Source organism: Macadamia integrifolia, chromosome 2 (genome assembly GCF_013358625.1).
Source record: "Macadamia integrifolia cultivar HAES 741 chromosome 2, SCU_Mint_v3, whole genome shotgun sequence".
NCBI classification, from domain to species: Eukaryota; Viridiplantae; Streptophyta; class Magnoliopsida; order Proteales; family Proteaceae; genus Macadamia; species Macadamia integrifolia.
In genome coordinates this window covers 25,806,856-25,823,877 of record NC_056558.1, presented here as the reverse complement: position 1 = coordinate 25,823,877, position 17,022 = coordinate 25,806,856, and the positions used below count along the sequence as shown (strand labels likewise).

The 17,022-nt window shown below is 38.8% G+C and overlaps 1 protein-coding gene and 1 long non-coding RNA gene across 3 annotated transcripts; both read left to right on the top strand.

Annotated features, from left to right (window-relative positions):
* Positions 1-1,437: 1,437 nt before the first annotated feature.
* On the top strand, positions 1,438-6,011 carry LOC122088734. Its single transcript, XR_006143128.1, has 2 exons — positions 1,438-5,645; positions 5,739-6,011. It is a non-coding gene; the product is annotated as an uncharacterized LOC122088734 (long non-coding RNA).
* Positions 6,012-9,869: 3,858 nt separating this feature from the next.
* On the top strand, positions 9,870-16,182 carry LOC122057254. Of its 2 annotated transcripts, XM_042619306.1 has the most exons (10): positions 9,872-10,188; positions 11,332-11,432; positions 11,516-11,690; positions 11,773-12,060; positions 12,154-12,244; positions 12,521-13,290; positions 13,404-13,518; positions 14,119-14,174; positions 15,838-15,944; positions 16,038-16,182. In XM_042619306.1, the coding sequence occupies exons 1-10, from the start codon at positions 10,057-10,059 to the stop codon at positions 16,165-16,167; spliced, it is 1,965 nt and encodes a 654-aa protein (XP_042475240.1). In that variant the 5' UTR covers positions 9,872-10,056; the 3' UTR covers positions 16,168-16,182. The 2 variants fall into 2 exon arrangements, with proteins under 2 accessions (XP_042475248.1, XP_042475240.1); XM_042619314.1 differs by lacking the exon at positions 14,119-14,174 and having other exon boundaries at positions 9,870-10,188; positions 16,038-16,152.
* The last annotated feature ends 840 nt before the right edge of the window (positions 16,183-17,022 follow it).

Here is a 17,022-nt window from a genome sequence, read left to right as displayed (position 1 = left end):
AGTATACACCCAGCGACACTTCACAAAATCCTTACCAGGAGGTAAATCTACCAAACTCCAAGTACCACGACTCAAGAGAGCATCCATTTCTACATCCATGGCAGCTTTCCATAATTCCATCCAGGAATAGTTAGGGTTAGTAGAAAGTGACAAGGCAAGACCATGGATGGGAGAGGGAAGATGAGACAAGGAAACAAAGTTATCAGTAGGATACACAACCATAGATTTTTTAGTGCAAGAATGTGTACCTTTCCTTTGAGCAATTGGTAAGTCATCAGGTGGAGGAGGAGGAGCTTCACAAGAGAAAGGCGGCAGTGGAGGAAGTGAATCATCTGGAGTATTGGTTTCTCCACTCGGTTGTCTAACCTTCTTCTTACGTTGATAAACCTGTAGAAGAGGTGAGTCACTGGCACTGGGCACTGGGCACTGGGCACTGGGCACTGGGCACATCAAGGAAGGGTATGAGAGATGGAATGGGTGAACGAGATGGAGAAATCCACTCTATACCAGACTGGGACACCTGAGGAGTGAGGAGAAAAGAATGATGTGCCTTCAAAGATGGTCACATTGGCACTAACAAAGTTCCTGTGAGTAATGGGGTCATAGCACTTATACCCTTTCTGAGTACATGAATAACCCAAAAAACTGCACTTAGTAGACCTAGGAGATAGTTTATCTACTTGCACATGCAAATTATGGACAAAACACACAGAGCCAAAGACTCTGGGAGGAACAGGAAAACTTAGCAAAGTAGAGAACATAATAGAAAAAGGGGACCTATATGAAAGCACTGAAGATGACATGCGATTAATCAAGTGACATGCAGTTAAAACCCCATCACACAAAAAATGCTTAGGAACATGCATATGAATCATAATAGCACGGGCTACCTCGAGTAGATGCCGGTTCTTGCACTCTGCTACCCCATTTTGCTGTGGGGTATAAAAGCAACTAGTTTGGTGTATCATCCCACGGTTGGCACAAAAATCAGAAATATCATTTTGAGCATATTCTAAAGCATTATCAGAACGAAAAATCTTAATCAAAATACCAAACTGAGTTTTTATTTCATTATAGAATTACTGAAACAGAGATAAAAATTCAAATCTGTCCTTTAACATGTAAAGCTATGGAAGGCAAGAATGATCATCCACAAAAGTCACAAAATAACTAAAACCAAATCTATTACTAACTCTGCAAGGACCCCATACATTAGAATAGACTAAGGAAAATAAATACGGACTACGAGACAGAGCGAGATGGGAAGAACACAGTGATATTTTCCCAATTCACAAGCCCCACATTCTAACCTAATCACAGACTTAAAACTAGGAAATAAAAGTTTCAACCTAGCTAAAGATAAATGTCCTAAACGACAGTGCTATTGGAAAGGAGTCACATCCCCAATAGTAGTAGCAGTAGCAGTAGCAGAAGAAGTGGGAGAACCATAGTTGAGATAATATAAACCATCTTTTTTGCGCCCTCCACCAATCGTCCTCCTCGTGTGAAGATCCTGAAAAACACAGTAAGAGGGAAAGAAGGTTGTTGAGCAATTTAATGAGCTAGTTAACTAGTTCACAGAAAGAAAACTTAATGGGAATTGTGGAACATGTAGCACAGAAGATAAATTCAGTAAGGATGTGGGTGATATAGAACCATAGCCGAGAACCGGTGTGGAAGCATTATTGGCAAGAATAACAAATGTAGAACTGGTACGAGAAGAAAAGGTTTTAAAAAGTGATGACTTACCAGTCATGTGCAAACGCTGGAGCAACTAATTAATGTCATCGCACAGGCTGGTAGATGAATCTCCTGATGAATGGGTCGGTTTAGTATCAATGGAAGACCCTGTGTCAGTACAGTCGTTTGACACTGCATGATTGGCTAACTGGGTGACCCACTCTGGCTTGCCATGCTTTGCCCAACAAGTCTCGACAGTATGGTTAGGCTTTCCACAGTAAGTGCATTGGCGAGATGCACGATCAGACGGCTGTCCACTAGAACCTCGACCAACCGACCAACCGACCCACCTTCCTCCTCTACGACCGCGACCACGACCACATCCACAGTTGTCAAGGAAGGTAGAATTGTCTTTGGAAGATTGATCAGGTTTTGTTAATGAAGTAATACGCTACAGTCGCGAATAAGTGTCATTCAGAGTAGGAACAGTATCGCCTGCGAGTAGATGGCCCTTCACTGCTTTCAAATCATTATTCAAACCAGCCAGGAATTTGAAAACAAAAAACTCATTACGTTGAGCTTTTAACTTGTCAATGTCAATGGTCAAGGGTTGGAAAACATTGAGTTCTTCAACCATTCCCCTGAAAGCACTATAATACTCTAGAAGAGTTCTGTCAGACTGGCGAAATTGGAATAGTTTCTCATAAATATCATAGATACGAGTCATGTTCTTCTCCTGAGAATAAGCTTCCTTCAAATCGTTCCATGCTCCCTTTGGAGTAGAGTGAAACATAACATTGGCAGCAACATCTGGTTGCATACTATTCTACAACCAGATTAAAATCAAGGCATTCTCCTTCATCCATTCATTATAACCCTTGTTAGATGCTGGAGGAGGATTAGAAGTAGTATACTGAAGTTTATCCTTGGCCATAAGATAAACCTTTACAAACTGAGTCCAAAGTAGGTAATTCGAACTTCCCTTGAGCTTGATACAGGTAATTTGGACATTGACATTGTCCGAGGCAGATGCAGTAGTAACAGAGGTAGGAGACTTGGTCTCAGCCATGAGAACAAAAAATAAAGTGGGCAAATAGCGTCGCAGAAGTAACAAAAAAACTAGCAACCAAACCTGAACCACAGAGACCAACGCTAGCGATCTGGCAGAAAACGAGTAGGGCAAAGAAGAAAGTAAGCTGCAGTCTAAGGTCTTCAAATCTTTAGTGTGGAAACAATGGGGCACGATCCATGCACAAAGTCAATCACTCCATGTGATTTAAAACATAATAGATGCAGCAGAAGGCGGCTGCGCACCAAAAAGATTTAGCGCTAAACTGAGATCAGCAGAGAGGGATCTGAAAAATGACTTTGATTTGATTACAGAGGCTCTGATACCATGTTACAATCCCAGAGATATGTAACCAAACCAAAGAAAAGAGAAGAAGAAGAGAAGAGATAAGAGAGAGAGAGGTGCGATCGATGGTACTCCCAAAAGAGAGGAGAGACCTGTGATCAGTCCAGAATGGGTTGATAGCAGGTTTTAGTCCTTTACTTATATTAAAATAATGTTGAAAGTAAAAGACAATAGTACCCCCATTGCCCAATTACAACAAAAACCACATCACAGAAATATGGGGGCCGATGGGACCCAAAATACCCTTATCGGTCAACACCCATCATTACTGTTAAGACATCTAGGGATAAAAACAACCATAATATATGAACTGAGAACAAGATAACAAGCAAATTCCTAAATAAAAAATTCAAAACTTCACTGGAGACTCAAATTTTATAGAAAAGAAATTCAAATCAACCATGGAAAGAAACCCTAAATCTGCATTCCATACTTCACACATTCAAATCGCAGATCTAGACATAAATCGATGCCTTTTCCCAGAGAGAGAGAGAGAGAGACCTTCACCTCGGATCACTGACGGCAGATCGACCTTCAGTTCCCCTCAAGTTGCTGATGCTTCTTATCTCTGGCCGTTGCAACTATGAAAGAGGGTAATAGGTTAGCTTCAGTTTTGTTATATTTTGAGGGTAAAGTACGTATTTGCCCCTCCTAACTTAAGTTACAAAGTTGATTCAGCACCTTTTGCTCAGAATCAATTCTGAAAATGAAAAGCACCACTTTCATGTTCCAAAAAAGGGATTCCAAAACCTTAAAAGTGTCCGTTTCATTTCAAACAAATAAGAAATTGAACCGGGCTTACCATACAGTTTTTACCCCATTTCTGTTCCAAAAAAATGAAAAAACAATAGAATTCATTTTTTAGATCATTACAATACAGAGCCTTGCTGGCTGATCTTGCCTGTTCAACCTTTGAGGTGACCTGTTGTCCAGTCGTAGGAGGGAGTGGTGGTGGCTGCATACCACCCAAATGCTTACTCTTCCTAACGATGAGTATCAGTTAGAAAATTTGCTGATAACATTCTCACTGACGGCACCAATTTGTTGCAGCAAGAAATCGTGCTAGGCTTCCCTTACGTCTTGCTCAGAAGAACAAACAAGAGAAAGTGATTGTTGTGTTGCTCCAGCGGGTGACTCTCCGATGCCTAAGTCAGATCTCTCTGCAAATAGTAGTTCCAAGTATAATGGAAAAGTTTTCAATCCCCTTGGAGGGGGGCTTACCTGGGTATTTATAGTTGATCGATGGAGTTGGAGTGAGGTGGTCATGGAGTGTCCTGACTTGGTTAGTGTTTTAATACTTGTAGGAGTCTAAGCATAGTAGGAGTTATGTTTGGAAAGTGCGTAGATAGCGTTTATTCCACTTGTAGGAACCTTCTATATCCTGATCGGTGGGAGATTCCCCTTCCTTTTGGGGGCGACTACAAGTCATTTTCAGTGATCTTTCTTGATTAGGGTCCATTCCTTGCTTGGAGTCTATGTATTCGATTGGGAGTGGATTCCCTTGTAGTGAATGAGTTACCTCCTTTATTAAGGATTCTCCGAGCGCTGGTAGCTCAGTCACTCAGTTATTCGCTGAACGAATGTTACCTTGAGGCGGTCTTGGGTTATTTTGTTGATCCCTAAGATTGGTTCGGCCCTGGCCTGTCTCACTTGGCCTTAGTTTCACATGTCGTGCTGGTATTGGCGAGTATATTTTGAGCATAACACAACCCATTAAGAGTGTTTCCAAATCAACAGTTCTCATAGTTGGTCTACAGGTGGCATGTTGGAGTAATGGATATGATGGTTCTAATTTCAACTCTTTGTTTAGGTGGTCCATTCGTTTAAGTCTCATTCCTGACCTCCATGTTGTTTCAATTAGGTGTACTGTTTTGTCTTTTGATCATATTATTATGTAGTTTCCTGTCCCATTTACCTTTGATTGCATGAGAACGTAAGAATTTATTTTTGATCTATTGTAAGCATTTTTTTTTTTTCCAATTTATTCCTCACTCTTTCTGATCTGTATGTTTTTGCCTTCTCTTGTCCACAAAATCATGCAGGTCAACTTGGAACAGGGCATTGAGATGTTAAACATATTCAAGAACTATGAAACCGATATGTCCATTCTAGATGATTTTGATTTCTATGAAGACCGGCAGAAAGCCATGCAGGAAAGAAAGGCAAGACAGCAAACCAACTTGATGGCTGCACCTGTGGCTGGTGTACATGAGCACCGGAGTCCTGTTTCATTGTCCAGTGACTTCATAAGGCAGATACAAGCCGTTAAGTTGGAGGACCACAGCAAAGCAGACCCAGCCACAGAACAGAGTGGATCTGCACTTGCTGTTCCCATGAGCATGGGAGTTAAATCTGAAGATGCCAAATCGTCGATAACATTGGCGGCTTCAGCTGTGCAGAGCAGTTAGGAGGTGATGTGGCATGTCATGAAGGGTTGCTGGAAACTGACGGTTCACTACCTCCTATGATTCAAAATTTATGTGGGTAGATGGAATCTCTGTCAGATGTGTAAGGAATTCAGAGTGCATTGCCATTTGCGTAGAAAGATGAAGTAATGTTCACAGGCTGACCCATTTGGTGGTGTATAGTATATGCCTGATTGTAATTTTAGTTTTTATTCTCTTCTTTGGTTTTTTGGCTATAGGTTTTGTGTTCGGCCATGTATGCACACGGCCTGTTGCTGCAGCCATCGGATGGGGAAGAGAGGGGAGGGTGTGCTACATCATTTCTGCCCCCTTCTGGACAAAGAGTTTTAACACCAGCCATGTACAAATGACTACACAAAGCCGGACCTTTTATTATGCTTTTGTTTTGTATGACGAGAGCAGTTAATTACAGCTGCGGGGTGATAAAAGCCTTTGTAAAGTTCTCATATTGGAGGGCAGACATAAAGTAATGAAGCAAGGCCTTTTAGAAACGCGTGCATAAAACGGTAGTATCTGAGGCTTCGTTTGACTGATATTAGGTAGGATTTTTTTTTTTTTATTTATATTTATTTTATTATTTTTTAAAGGACGAACTTTGTTCGTCTACCATTCGCATGACCACACGAAGCCCCGGTTTTCAAGGGGGTTGTGAAAGATGTCCCCATCCCCCTGAAAACGGGCTGTGGCGGCATGGGGAACCCTTGACAGACAAAATTCCTCCCCCTTTTTTTGTGTTTTTCTTTTGAGGAGTATTTATATCAGCTTAAAAATTCTTAATATTTTTATTCTTTCCTAATGGAGGAGGGATCTCCCTATCTTGGGATCCCTTTGGTGGCAAAAAAGAGGGAAAAGGCAATTTGGAATGGTGTCTTTGATTGTGTCAGGTTTAACTTGAGTTTGTGGAAAATTCCTAAGATGCATGTGATTTTAACATTAAGTTTATATAAATAGATTTTGGGTGGGAATGATCAGAGGTAGGTTTGCGAATATTGGATGATGCCCTTCATAGGGATGCCGAAGGAAAGCTGTGGTACCTCGTGGTAAATTCTATCTTGTTGATGCTAACTTGCCAACCAAAGAGGATTTTTGAAAATACCATAATGTTCGTTATCTTTTGAAAGAGTGGCAAAAAGCCAATATGTCTTTAGCTGGTAAGTAGAAATTATTTAACTTGGGACATTCCAAATTAGGAAATGTAATAGAACATGCATTCCATCCATTGAAGTCAAGATTTAAGATACTGAAAAATCAACCGGAATACATGATAAGACGTAGACCAAGAATAAGCTAGCATGTGCTCTCATGCATAATCATATTTAGACTCAAAATAATGTCGAAGAAGAAAAAGAGTTTTCTTTGCAGAGGAGGATACATGGCCTAGTGCCAGTGGCAACCAAGACACGGAGGAACAAATAAGGAAGTGGATGAGGTTGATAGTGATGGGAAAGATTATGAGAATGTAGACTAGGAACAATTCGGAAATAACATGGCTGACAAAATGTAGGATGATTGGATGGTAAGAGCTATGGATGCTGAGTATGAGAGTGATGAAATTCTTGATGATTATGTACTGAGCCTTTTATCTTTGTTTGGAATATGTGATACTACTCTGACTTTGGTTTTTTTATGTTTTATGAATTTGAGTTATATGGTAATAGTTTGAACTTTATGATGGATATGGAGCATTTATTTAATGTAATTCCGAACAATGAATTATATATATATATATATATATATTGAGTTATTTATGTGGAATAATTATGTTTAACTATTAAGATTTTGATTTTGTTCTATTTACATATTTGATTGTTAGTTTTTCATAGTGCACCTGAGTTATTTTCATTAAACAACCTTTACAAAAATGAATACAGAGGAGGGTTCCCAATCAAGGCCATGTGACATTGCTAGATCTCATTTTATGATAGAGTGTATTACTGGATGTCATAGAAGTGGAAGAACTGCAGACAATGGTTTGAGGAAAGACGAGTGGCATTCAATTTCAAATTTGATAAAAGAACACTACTAGATGACATACGATGCACCCCAATATGTGTGGTCGAAATTCAAAGTAATAACCTCTGCCTACCACCCCATCAATTTACATGTCAATATTTGATTATTTAGTAATCTCTAATATACATTGTCTTACTTTTGTTCCTTTGGCAGAAGAAGGAACAAAAATTTTGGAAGGAGCATGGGTGCTTCCCATTCACTTGAAAACTACAATTTGGTTAGGAAATGAAATTGCACTAGGGGATGATTCTAGCCACCCATCTGATGTTGTTAATGATGATGAGTTTCAAAATACTTTGTAACATGAGAAATTACATGACTTGGAGCTAGAGCATGCTAGAGAAAATGTTCATAGTTAAGCAGGATCCCTTCAACTCTAATTGATAATAGGAGGCATAGTCTTAGTAGGCATCATTTTGTTGTCACCGGTTAATTTGTGGCATTTCTAGGGGTTTTTCGTTTATTTACTACATGGTGTGTGGATGCAATAGGACAGAATCGGCTATCCTTGACGGGATCTATTTACTCAAGATACGTGAACCTTTGATATATCTGAAGGGGTATAACGTCATTGCTCATTACTCATGACTACACACAAGGTTAGACAACTAGTTACAAGGGTAGATGCAACCGTGCCGTGAGGGGTGCAAAGGTGTAATACAAAAAGTATTATCAAACGCACCCAGAATGCCATAAAATGTACGGACCTCCCCGAGGGTACTGGCATAATAATGGACATCCTCGTTGTACAACCGAACACATAACCTATTCTGGTTACCATGCCACTGACCATGAATCACTTAATGTGAGGGATTGTGTCAGCAGGGTCGTTTACCATCGTAGATTTGGTATATTTCTTTTCACTCTGAACATTGTTAATTTTCTTCTTCTTTCTCTAACATATTCATCTCCATAAGATGCCCTGACTTCTGGTACTTCCAGGGAACAAACTGAAACGTCAAAGGGCGTTCAGTCTAAGGATGATCCTCCTCTAAAGAGGCTCAAGAAAGGCAAAGATGTGGTTTCATCATCAGCCAAGTCTGCAACTACTGTAGTTGGCCGTACTAGGCTACGACCACTTGTTCTTCCATTTGGGTCACCTAAGAAACCATCTGAAGAGGCAACTGAATTATCCCCACTTAACCCTGTGACCATTAAGACAAGGAAACTAGAAGAGAACAATATCCAACCAGCTAGAAATATTTTCTCCATCGTTTGAAGAATTTTCATGAAGTAAGAACTGAATGCCATCATTTTCTTTCCTTCTTGAATTGTATTTCCTGACTTCCTTTTATAAATTGTAGGCCCTCTCATCTCTTCCCGACCTGATCAAATGATGGCTTAACTGAGTGCTTTTGATGCCCCAACATGCTTTCATCCATAGGTTTTAGTTCAGAACGCACTCCCTCCTTTTAGTTCAGATGCCCTACATTTTATGCTTGTATAAAATCCAAAACTTTTAAGCACTCTCCATTTCTATCCTCAAGTTCGGTCAACATGGCCTCATTGTCTTCCTGAGTTAATAATTCATTCCAACAAGCCACTCACAAGACTTCACAGTTGTCTCCATTGGAAAAACTGAGTTATGACCGAATGTTCATTGAGGAGATGCATCCAGATCAAGCTCTACTACAGAATCCATACGCCGTTGCAATTTTTTTTTGGTAAGAAGGAAATTGATAAATTAATTAAAAGACTGATCCATCAATGTTCGACTGGGAGATGTTAAAAGTTAGCTAAATTGTTCATAGTCTTATGGGTTATATAAATCATGAGAACCACATCATTGTTGGGTCTGAACCAAAAAAGGGATTAAGGGTGATATACCCAAAAACGGAGAGGTTATGCTCAAAGACCATGGTGTGGTATTGCTATCGCAAAAAAAATCAACAACTTCCTTGTCACTGCTCCATATCTCTCTAATGCTCCAATCCTTTAGTGCCTTTACACTTTCCTCAAAAGTTTCTCCCATCAATGCATAATCAACCGACCTAAGACACATTTCAAGCGGTATACATTCGTGCATGGACTAGAACATGAAAATCTAAAATGAAAAATGAAGGGAGAGTGGAATGGAAAGGGGGAGAAATCGCTGAGTTTTTTATTTGAACATCTGACATAACCATTGGTTCACAGGGAATAGGATTAAGTGGGGATCTGTGCTCCGTTGCAAGTTGCAACAATGTGAACCAATCGAGTAGAATCTGCGCAAAAAAAAAAAAAAAGTCGAGTAGAAGATGGAATCGCCGAGTCATCCTCCACGTGTCATTAGCGAGGTCACTTTAATCACTCTTCCACGTGCACAAAGATGCCCAAAGGCCAAAAGCTACTATGGTTCGGCGCCGCATTTTCCTGGCGCAAGATAGTTATACCTTTCACTGTATGTGTATGCTGTATATATAGGTATTGTCACTTTCACTCTCCTCCGGGGGTTGCAGATAAGAAAATAAGCAAAACCTCTGCTGCAGCAGAAGCCAGAAATCTCTCCTCTCTGTCTAGCTCAGTCACACATCGCAAATTGCAATGCATATCTTTAATGCAAACCCTAGGTCTTTCAAGATGGACAGGAAGTCGCCGTTGGCGGCGAAGCTTAAAGCCTCTGTTTCGGAAAAGCTTGTTGAATTTCTCGGGAACTATACGGACGATGTACTCGCGGTACTGCTCTTCGAAACTTCTGAGTTTTCTCCTGACATTTCGGATGATTAAGTGTTGGTTAGGTTCGAAATCTTATTTGCTGGTTTTATCTGTTTAGACATCAGTTTATTTGTGCTCCTCAGCGGGTGATTTATTAAGGATTAGGGTATAGATAGGGTATTGAATTTGAAATGTTGGTCATTCTCTTCTGATTCATTGCTTTGCAATTTAAACTAATCCGATGCAGGCATACTGTGCTCTATTTACTTTTATCCTTTCACTTGCTGGTCGATTTTCGATTATTTGGATGAAGTGTTCATTTTCTTTTCTATGTCTGGTATCCAAGGATGATGATACAGAAAAAATTAATTCAGATTTCATTATTTGGGCTAATATTAATAGTTCTAACGAAAATCAATTCCGTAAGCACAATAAAAATTTGGATCTGAAAATGATAGCAGAGGGGTTTGAGCTATTTGAGGTTGTTTGTTTGAATTGAACTTCATATTTATACAAGAAAGTAGATAGGTAACACCTGGTGGAGTCTGTTGGATATCTAACATACATTGAAGGTCTCAATGATACAAGAAGCATACGATTTCAAATTTATCTAATTTGAAACTCTTGGCCCAAGGTCCCTACCTTTCTATGGATTGATGAGTTAGAAGGTAAGTAAATGGTCTGACTATCTGTTTCCCCAACTCCTCTTTTTTCTATGAAATTTGATAAAGCAAATGGCTGGATGTTAATTACTGGAATGTGGTCTTTTTCCAATTTTGTTAGTCCGTGCTGTTTTGTGTGTGTATGTGTGTGTGTGAGATTTTCTGGTTTTCTGTCTCAAACTTTTGTTCCATTCAGTGGACTCTGGTTGGTTATTGTTTCTTTGCTCTTCTTGAATTATTTTTGCGATAATGAGGTGCTTTTTCTTGAATATGTAATTACTACTACCTCAATGTACCAATTTAAGAATGAAATGTTTGGAAGTTTATAATGAATGCTGCTTTGTAAATATTCACTCTCCTGGCTAATGAGTCTAGCAGTGGGAAGTCCTCACTAATTTATGAGGATCCACGCCACTGTAGTGATGGTTGCTCTTTTGTTCTTCTAAGATACTATGTGTTTCGACTTTCCCTGTAATGATTTGTCATCTCTTTCTTTTCATAGGAGTACATTATAGTGCTTGTTAGTCATGGCAAGGATCAAAACCAAGCAAGGGATGATTTGGAAGCATTTCTTGGTGAAAGGAGTTCAGAATTTGTGTCATGGTATTTGATTCTTGAAATATTTGCTTTTGTAGTTAAAAATTGAATGCCACCACAATTGCTATAAGTCATGCTGTTTTTGGCAGGCTGTGGGATCTTCTCCTGAAAAATACCCATGAGTCAAATATACCTATTAGGGCATCATATGTACATGATGTCACTGTAATGAGTGTCGGTGATGATGATGTAGACAGGAAACAGAGAAGCGGCAGGTTGACGGACCTTCAAAATCATGACACTGGCAATGCTCATAACCCACTGGTAGTTACCGTTTGCTAGTTTTATGTATCTGATGTTTGATTTTTAACTGTCAGATGATTTGGATTATATATTGTCTTTGCAGACAAAGGATGAGAATTGCAGCATATTAGTGCATGGCCATAATCCAGTTTCCTCAAATCATCTAGACTTATGTGAAGGCTTTCAGCATAGGCGCCAAGCAATTGCTACAGATGAGTTAAATTTAAAGGAGTCACAGGCTCGGGCATGTACAAGTGAAATTCTGAAAAAATATGGAGAAATAGAGGATACCCTTGATGAATCCTTGTATGATACTTCAAGGGTGAGGGGATCTTCTCAAATTTCAGCTGGTGATGAGCTAAGCATGCAATATGTCAATCAAGAAAAGAAGGTTAACAGAGCTAAGCCTTCTGCCTTACTTTGTCGTATTTATTCTTAGCACAGGATCCTCATCTAACTCCAGAAATTGCATATCGTAGAACAGATAGTCAGCAGTGATTGCAATGCAATGTCTCGTCAACTTCTGCATCCACCAAAGGGAGAGCTGTTTCCCAGGAAATTTCAGGTTGTTACAGGTAGGATATTTAATAAGACATCAGGAACTTGTTTGCAAATATATATATATATATATATATAGTCCTATTCTTTGCATGTTGTTTGAGTTGTTTGACTCATATATTATGATAAGTGCATGTTATGCATATAAAAAATTCATTGACACACATACATATACTCATTTATTCATCTCGAGCTGCTATTGATGTGCATGATTGCAAGCCTTCTTAAATCCTCATGCAGCTTTCATGCTAGTCAAGCACCAATAATTATTGATGGTTTCTTTTTTCATGCAGAAAATCCTCAGTCTAGCCATTTCTCTATGGCTAGTTCTGTTAGAATAAGGAGATCTTCTAGAGCTGCACATTCTATTTCTGACCAGGGTGCCAGGTCTCGAGGCAATGTGTGGGACAGATTAGGAAAACCTTGTGAATATGACACCGCTTTGAGAGATGAGAGAATTGATGCATGTGCAGTTCCTATTAGCCAGAGGAAATTATTGGAGCGTGATGGTGAAAGTCTTGACCACTTGATGCCCTCTGTTACTGGTTCCGTACTAAGTAGGCAGTTGAAGGAAGAAGCTCCTGTGCTTGATAAAAGCCGTCACATTATTTCTATGGTGACTTCTGATGACCGCAGAACACAAGAGCATGGAGTCAATATCTGCACACTTCGTGATGCAAGTAATGTTAGGCAGAAGAGGCATTTTGCTGAGATTTGTACTGGTTCTGGTAGTGGGTTGGCACCTTTGGTGGATACGGAGGACAGGAATCTTCAAGAGAAAGAAAAAATTATAGATTTCCAAAGAACATCAGTTGCTAACCATGTACAGAGCTTGAAACATGTTGAGCACGGAACTGGAAGGTTGGATGGCCAGGACAAGTGTCTTAGATCTGATATTGCACCCAGCGTGAGGAAGAAAAAGGTGCTTCCAGTAGATTTGTCTGGGGAAGCTGTGGAGACTGCTAATCAGAGTCTTGTTTTAGTTAATTGTCCTTTGTCTGCTAAACAAGAGACTGTCAATGGTGAAAACAATGTCAATGCCAATCCGAAACCAGTGCAAGCTGTAAGAGAAACTTTCTTAGATAAAAATGATCATTTTTTTTTTGTGTTCTAGCTGAAGGGATGTCTTTACTTACTTGGTCAACTTGTTGAAGTACCAAGCTTCTTCTTCTGCAGCAAGTGTCAGATATGAAACTAAAACTACGTCAAATTGAAATGGAAATGTCTAAGCTTCGGTCAAAGCGGTTAGAGATGAGCAATGATGGCAAGTTCATCGCATTGCCAACTTCTGGTAAGGCACCTCTTTTCCTGTGGCGATTTTATATATAGATTAGTCATATTAACTGATGCATTCTAGAATCTCAGCAGCTGCTAATATTTAAATTTACTGTTTGCCATCTGAAATTTAATTTTTATGGCATTTTCTGCACATCGGTTCCAGTTTTCTATGTACGGGGATAGTCAACTCTTCTTGGAAATTCCTTTCATAGTGTATGGAATGAAAATATGACTCCTCTAAATTTGTGCAGTTTGTTCAGTCATGCTAAACAATAATGGAATTATATATTGACTTGTTTTTAGTTTCTGAATTATAATGATTTAAACTATAAGAACAGCTCTGTTTTTTCTATTTTCTGTGCTTATGCATATCTCTTAATTTCCTCCTCCAAAACCTATGCGGCAATTGGTGTTGCTCTTTGAAGTCCTGAATTCTGTCCTAATTTAGATGTCCAGGGTTCTTTCTGCTTTCTTTGAGTTAAACTTTCCATTGACTGACTGTTGATGTTGACTAACCATGACTAGATTGCTTACACTAATGACAGAAATTTGCAATACTGTGGGCTTCTAAAAGATCATTTGGGTGGAAAACTTTATTTATTATTCATTGCAGGTGCGCTGGATCATCCCGAGGAAGATGTTGAGTCGAGAACTGTTTTTGTGACAAATGTAAGCGCGATAGAATGTTATGATGCCTTTTGCATTATCTCTTGATGTATTTGCATTCCCATGAATGCAACTTTTTTCTTTGCTCGTCTATCCTGCCAACTGAGACCGTAGCATGACTTTGTATCAAAAGTTTTATGATTGATTTTATCTTCAAGCCTACTCTAAAACTTCAGACTAGGAATGTTATGTTGGTGCATCCCTTATAAAAGGGATCCTATACCAGATGATTGATATTTTCAGACTTTATCATGGATTTGTTTTTGTAAATGATATCCATAAAAATGAAACAATGATTAAATGGCATAGGAATGCCAAAAACCAGAATATTGCCATTTAAAGATGGAATAGTTGGAGTAGAAGGAAGTGAGGATTAAAACCATGGACACTTTCTGTATATCATGGAGCACTTTATATATATTGCTATATATCATGGAGCCAATTACTCAACCATAGACATATATTCCAGAACTGTATATCAACAACCATTAACATTTGGTGCTTCATATACATGTTCGTGGTTGATATAGTCAGTTGAACCAAAAATCTCTATTGAGATTCTTTTTGATACTTTGTTCCTCATCAGTCTTTGGGATGTCCGAACACCTAAGTAGGTTTTCCTCTTCGGGTTGAGGAAAGAGGAAAACCTACTTTTTGTTGGCTGTAATCTTGTTTCTTGTTTCTTGGAGGTTCACTTTAGAAAGATATAGTGTGAAACCAATATCCTAGTATTTTTTTTTTTTTTTTTTTGAGGCTTGAAAATTCCATATCCATAATCTTGGTGGTAATTGTGATTAAATCTGAAGTAGAGATGAGGGGAGAAAGAAGGGTGACCAAGAAAGTGAGAGAGACTGTGCGATAGAGCAGAATACTCTACCTCCAGCGACAAAACAATTTTATAATATTTCCTGAAAACAATAATAAAAGGAATCAACCACTTACATAGCTAACTGATACCCTAACCACAATAGGAAACTAATTACTCTAATTAATAGTTATTACGATAGGAAAGACCCTCACGGTCACTTAGATAAAAGTTGTAACTAAGAGAGATACTATCTCATATATGGAGGGTCTATGGACACCCATAGACCCCCAACCGATACATATACACTCTTATGCCCCTTCAAGCTGGGTTTTATATATATATATATATATATATATATATCCCATACCCAGCTTGGGACAACCACTAAAAATGCCAGCTGAAACAATGCCTTTGTTCGTAAGCATTTCACCAAGCTGACTGTTGGAGTTGATGAACACAGTGGAAATAAGCTTCTTCATAACAATACTTCTCACAAAATGACAATCAACCTCAATATGCTTTGTTCGTTCATGAAAACTGGATTGCTAGCAATATAGATTGTAACTTGATTATCATTATACACCCCAATGAGCATGTTTAGGATTCTCCATGAAATGACTAATGACTCTAACAACAATGGAAATATTCGGATAAGTGTTTAAATAAATTAGTTTTCTGAAAAGCCTTTTGTACTGGATTGCCTTGGGAGGACAAGTTTGTTGAGTTCATAAAAATGGAGTTGTGGTGTCTTGATGCGTAATGTATTCTATTGTCTTGTTGTATTTTATTTAAATTTTACAACTTGTAATTGTATTTGCGAATGATTTGAAACCTGTACTTGTTTTCTATGAAACTTAGGTCCATTTTGCTGCCACAAGAGAAGCCTTGTCATTGCATTTTTCAAAGTGTGGGGCGGTTGTTAAAGTTATAATTCTGACTGACCCTGTAAATGGTCAGCCCAAAGGGTATAAATTTTCTATCTTCAACCAATTCCTTTTGCTATTATTTTTCCATCAATTATTCAAAGTTTATGCGCAAACTTAAATTCTGTCTTGCAGGTCTGCTTACATTACATTTGCTAGCAAGGAGTCTGTCGACAAGGCTGTAGCGATTAGTGGGGCCTCGTTCCTGTCCAGGACTTTAAAGGTAACAGTTGTTTCTTTTTCTGCGAAGATTAGCTTGGTGTAGTATTTCATGTAGAGTATGATGGCAGGACTCGGCTAATCCAAATGTGGCTGGGATTAGGCCTCATTGATTTTATTTGGAGAAAAAAATGATTCACAGATAAAACCAGAACTGACTTGTAAAATCGAGCTTCCTTGCCAATTGGCTCAGTTACTGATCTTTAGATGATGAGTCAAGTAAAATATATAGAATTTCTATGAGGAATTTTGGTACCAATTTAAGATTGGGAGATTTGCCTTGAGATTATTTTGTTATTTTCTATTACCAAGTTATTCGGAGCAATGGTAAAAAATTTGGCAGGTAAGAAAGGGAAACTGAGCTGACGGGTCTGCTTTGGCTTGTCATAGATCAACCTTGTTAGTGATGCAGTTAGGCATAGGCATAATTAGAGATATTTACGTAATTTGTTTTCTTTTTATCTGTATCTTGTTTAGATCCATTAGTAGCAAGTAGGAGACATAGTTTTTATTGCATTCAAACTTGTTTTCGTATTTAGACTCCAACTAGGAGACTTTATTTTCTTTATAAACTGGCATGTAATCTACGATTCAGAAATTTTAGGAAGTGTTTACCGTGTTGCTGCCCAGAGGTGTGTGCACAGGTCTATTCCCTCTCCTCTGAACTCCTCCCTCGTTTCAGGTCTGATCTTCTCCTTCTCATAAGTTCTTCCTCTTTTCTTTTTATTTCCTTATTCTCATCCTCCCTATTTAATTTTCTTTCTTGTTTACTGCCATTCACTTACTGTTGCCCTGTTCCAGCATTGATTTGGAATCCATAGGAGTTGATCAAACTCACTGTTTGCAAACCTTAGGATCTGATCACCCAACTCCTTCCCTGTTGTTAGGTTGAATTCAGTAA

Bases quoted from the DNA above. Each gene is read 5' to 3' on its own strand.
- LOC122057254 (XM_042619306.1), top strand. From the start codon at position 10,057: ATGCATATCTTTAATGCAAACCCTAGGTCTTTCAAGATGGACAGGAAG. The intron at 13,519-14,118 runs GTAAGGCACCTC...TATTCATTGCAG, and splicing joins CATCGCATTGCCAACTTCTG to GTGCGCTGGATCATCCCGAG. The intron at 15,945-16,037 runs GTATAAATTTTC...TCTGTCTTGCAG, and splicing joins GTAAATGGTCAGCCCAAAGG to GTCTGCTTACATTACATTTG.